General features: G+C 40.5%; 1 protein-coding gene across 4 annotated transcripts in view; it reads left to right on the forward strand.

Moving 5' to 3' along the window:
* Window positions 1-88: 88 nt before the first annotated feature.
* Window positions 89-5,000, forward strand: part of LOC135094686 (uncharacterized) — a 61,776-nt gene continuing 56,864 nt past the window's right edge. For 3 of the 4 annotated variants that reach the window (XR_010263922.1, XR_010263923.1, XR_010263921.1), the window contains exon 1: window positions 90-291. Coding sequence is in view for 1 of the 4 variants with exons in the window: in XM_063995000.1 (XP_063851070.1) it covers window positions 280-291 (12 nt within the window). In the remaining 3 variants the exon portion in view is untranslated. Of the gene's footprint in view, window positions 292-5,000 lie in introns of all 4 variants that reach the window. The other variant, XM_063995000.1, reaches the window with a different exon arrangement.

The raw sequence follows: 5,000 nt of genomic DNA on the forward strand, positions 1-5,000 counted from the left end.
ATAGTTTATTGTTACTGAATGTGCTTCGGACCGTCATTTGTTGTGGAGGCGAAACACGGTTCGAGCTACCGGTTGGTTACCTCAGTTACTCATGCCACTGCCACAGTTCAGTCACTCACACGCCGATGTGCCGCCTCCTGCACCTCACACCGCCCTTCACCATGGATTCGTAGTGTTACTGTGTAAGCCGTGTGCTTAGTGAAAGTGCACGCGTAAGGGACATGTGCGTCCCTTAACTTCAAACGCGATCGGGGACACTGGCGAGTGACTGAGGGAATCATGTTACCGTGGGTAAGTGTTTACTCGAAGCTAATTATTGTGGTGCATGAAATACGCGTAGCAGGGGTGCAATCTTGGTGAACTAATTAGTGCGTAAATATATATTTCCTTAACAACGTGTTTGTGCGTGATTTACTGCTGTGAATAATTGTAGCATTAACGTTAGGTCAAGTTCTTATTAGGATTCGTTTGAGTGAGTGCTCGTGGTTCTGTTTCAGTGCTATAGAAAATGTCCTTCCCTGTGTGGGTATACTGGGTATTTCAAGATAATGGAGGAGTTGTGCTATGAGTTACATTAATATTTTGTTGTTGAACTGAAATGAAACACTGGTTTACGTATGCATTATCATTTATTCAGTAAAGTGGGGTATATAAACATAGATAAATTTCCCTAAGCGGAAACGGTTCGAATAAAACAGTTGTGACGGACTCAAGGTGGATTTTCCTGAATGCCCAGTACAGAGCCTTAATACATTAACAGTGGTGTTCCTCAGGGTTCTGTCCTGTCACCCACTCTTACAAATATTCATCAATGATCTTCTAAACCAAACTTCGTGTCCTATCCACCCGTATGCTGATGATACCAACCTGCATTTTCCCACGTCTTTTCGTAGACGTCCAACTCTTGAGGAAGTAAACAGCTCACGCAGGGAACCCACAAAACGCCTTACTTCTGAATGGGGCAAAGCAAACTTTGTAATATTCATTGCCTCAAAAACTCAAATCCTCCATCTATGAACTCGATACAACCTTCCGGAAAACTATCCCCTCTTCTTCAATAACACACAACTATCTCCTTCCTCTACACTCAACATCCTCGGTCTGTCCTTTACTTATAATCTAAACTGGAAACTTCATATATCATCTGCTGCTAAAACAGCTTCTATGAAGTTAGGTGTTCTGAATCGTCTCCGCCAGTTTTTTCTCATCCCTCCAGCTGGTAACCCTTCATAAGGGCTTAATCCGTCCATGTATGGGTATGTTTTACATGTGTGGGAGGAGGGTTGTTCTCATAACGTAATCAACTTATCATAACGACTTATTAACTCCTCTCCTCTAATTGACTGTCTTCATTCTCTTTCTCATCACTTCAGTGTTGCACCTCTTGCTATTTTTTTTTTTTTTTACCGCTATCTCCATGCCAACTGCTCTTCTGATCTTAATAACTGCATGCCTCCCCTTCTCCCGCGGCCTCGCTGCACAAGACATTTTTTTTTTCTTTCTCTCACCCCTATTTTGTCCACCTCTCTAATTATTCTCAATCATTCATCCCTTTTTCTGGTAAACTCTGGAGCTCCCTGCCTCCTTCTGTGTTTCCACCTTCCTATGACTTGAACTCTTTCAAGAGGGAGGTTTCGAGGCACTTATCCGGTAATCTTTAACTACCGCTTTCGGACCGCCACCTCTGTGGGCATTCTTGTTATTACAGTTTTGTTGGCATTGGCCGGTGCTCCTGTTACATAAAAAAAAAAAATGTGCTGCGTTTTGCATGATGCTGGAACAAACTTGAAAAGAGTTTTGTTTCTGTTTAATAAATAATTTGGAATGTGATGTGAGTAAAATACAACTATATATATATATATATATATATATATATATATATATATATATATATATATATATATATATATATATATATATATATATATATATATACAGGAATATCATCACATGTGCTATAAACAAAATTATTAAGAAATATCACGGCATTGCTACGCACGTTCATCACTCAACCGTGGCTCGATATAAGCTGAAAAAAGAATTAAGACATGCTGCAAATACCCAAACTTTGTGTTGTCCATGATACACCCACCAGACGGACGAGCACCTTACACATGCTGAAATTAACACTGGAAATAAAGAGTCACTTGTATGCTACTATTAGATACAAAATAAAACGTCGCAGCATTATTCATTGGCTGATAATGTCCAAATGTGTACACGTTCCATAACCTTATGAAGATATCTTTAAAAATACTCGTGGTAAACCTACATTACATGAAGAGGGAACAGGAAGAGAAGAATAACGAAATAAGAAGAAAACAAGGAAAAAGAAAGGGGAATAGAGAAAATAGAAAATCCAGGACCAGAACGGCAGTTTTTGTTTTGAGATGAGATGAGAAGGCGCAAGCAGACATGACCCACACGGAAAAAGGTCATAAACATTAAAGAGAATATGCCCGTGGGCGAGAGGAGCCTAACAGATATGAAAATGTCGGCTGGCGCAGTACCAAACAGAAAAGGCAAGAGCAGCATCTAGCGGGACACTGTGCGAACGTGAGGAAAACCGAGGTGACTTGTGGGAACTTACCGTCTTCACTACTGCCCGCCTGTCACTCTCCCCTTGTACCCCAAACTCCGCCTGATGCCACGCCAGTGGGTGGGTCAATGTACATGAATTGTATTACTGAATATATGTGTGTGACAATTGTATAGGAATTTCGACCTTATCATGGAAATAACTTTTGAGGGAAAAGTGTAACTAGAGTATATTAGGTCATACAATTGAGGGAGAAGTCAGTAGCAGAGGGAGCAGGACAGCAGAAAGAGACCAGGGGCCGTATTCACGAAGCAGTCCTAGCGAAGTCCTCAACAATGAAACGTCTCATAGCTAGGACAAAATGGCGCATTCTTGTCATAAACAGCGCGCGTCTGTCATAAATCCGCGCGGGATGCTAAGACTGGGTCCACCCTGTCCTAGCAGCTTATGACAGACGTTTCCCACCGACAAGATGGCTGCCCCATAACATCTCCTGCTCAGAAATTATTTACTTACATAGGACGTACTGAATGAACTTACTGACGTGAAACTCATCAGATGTTGCTGTTGCAGGTGTACTCTTTTGTTACCGATCTAGTGAGGGAAAGCCTAAAAGTGTGACACAGAAAGGATAAATCCACTTACCCCCGAAATTAAGGTGATCATAACACTTAGATAACTTGCTGCTGGGAAAGGCTGCTGAGAAAATGCAGATGTGCAGCAGTGATGGCCTTGGGGATCGTCGAGAAAGCCCTCCTTGCCATGAAACCATTGCCATCACACTGTGTTTGTTTGAACTGAGGCATTCCTACAAGATCACATTTTACCGTATTTCAAAGACTGAATTTCTATCTTACTCACTGTGGCTCTTATTCCAATACATAAAAACGAAAGAAATACTTAAAGAACTATAAATTAGTAGTACACGCCAGTTTTCCTTCGTCTTTCAGTATTTGAAATCAAGCAATCGTTGCATACAGCAGACAGTTATGACAGACGGTTTCGGTTTCGCTCGTGTCATAACTTGTAATATACGACTTACGATGGATGTTCTAAGTTATGATACGCGTCTGCCATATAACTGTGACATGTCATAACTTTATGAAGTATACGTGCACATGTCGTTTATGTTTTGTATTGAATGAGATTGTGTTATGTTCTGTGTGTGCTTTTCTTACTGAATTTTAATTGAATCAATGTTGACGCCGATGTTATGATTATGTATTTCTTTGACTGAGTATGGTTGGTGTAAATTGCTGCGGCGCGACTTCATGTGTGAATCTTATTGGGTGTCAATTGTGTAAGTCGCTGTAGCGCAGACATTATGCAGGTTTTCCTGTACGAAGAAGGAAGAATTATTGATGATTGAAATTAGGTCGTGTTTATTTTTGTGTACGAAGATTTCCATAATTCTTGAATATTGATTGAAGATAGAAATTTGTAAATATTATCAATGGGAAAGAAAATTAAGATTGTGTAGCGATTGTTATTTTGCTGGTGACGTTATTCATTAAGTAAATTCAAAAAAATTATTTGAGTAGCTAGAGGAACTGTGTAACATCTCGGACATGACATATTAGTGATAACGTGTCAATAGCGGTTAAAATGACACCTTATATTCATAAACCACATTATTCAGCATAGCACATCAGGAGTTTTCTGAACTTAATGAAAGAAATTCATATCTCAGCCTTAGGCCTTGAAGTTAAGGGGGGGTTAACCAGATCCAGAGTCAGTACGAATAACTGAGTCGGCATGACAATGAAGCAACACAGGTGGCAAAACTTACGAGACAAACAATACGAGCTGATGTTGAGGAAAGATACAAGAATATATTTTTTTCTTCATTATTTGACAATATTTGAAGAGCTTACTCAGGTGAAGAGCAAACCAGCAGAGGAAGATGAAGAACTAGTACAAAAGTGAAGAAGAGATGATTCAGTTAAAGTACCTACCACCTGTGGAACAAAAAATGAAGCAATGTCCTATACACTTGCTTACAAGGAGTGTAGTGGAGCGGAAGGGTTACCTGCAACAAGGAAGACTGTTGTGGAAGGCATAAAGATATCACAAGGAAAAAAAAAGAATCAGTGGAACAAGTCGAGACAGTCTGCAATGATGGAAGTCAATGAAGAACGTCTACCCTGATCTGACGTGTGTTTATGTGTCTGCTGTCCACCTGGCAGCGTCCCTTGTCAGCAAATGTTCAGTGGTATTGGCTTGATTTACGACACCAAGCACAATCGACTTTTGGCAGAAAATCCATTATAAGCTTCTGTTTTTACAAAGAAACTTGCCAATATTAAGTTTTCAAATATTAGTATGGGCCAAGCTATCAACTGTAAATAGATTTGTAGTTTACCACTTTCACAAGGGTGGAGGTTGGGAAAAGTGGTTGGTGGGATGCGCGAGGAGCTGGGTTGCACGAGGAGTTGGGTTCCCGTCCTGCATCCTGCCCGTC

Source organism: Scylla paramamosain, chromosome 46 (genome assembly GCF_035594125.1).
Source record: "Scylla paramamosain isolate STU-SP2022 chromosome 46, ASM3559412v1, whole genome shotgun sequence".
Lineage (NCBI taxonomy): Eukaryota > Metazoa > Arthropoda > Malacostraca > Decapoda > Portunidae > Scylla > Scylla paramamosain.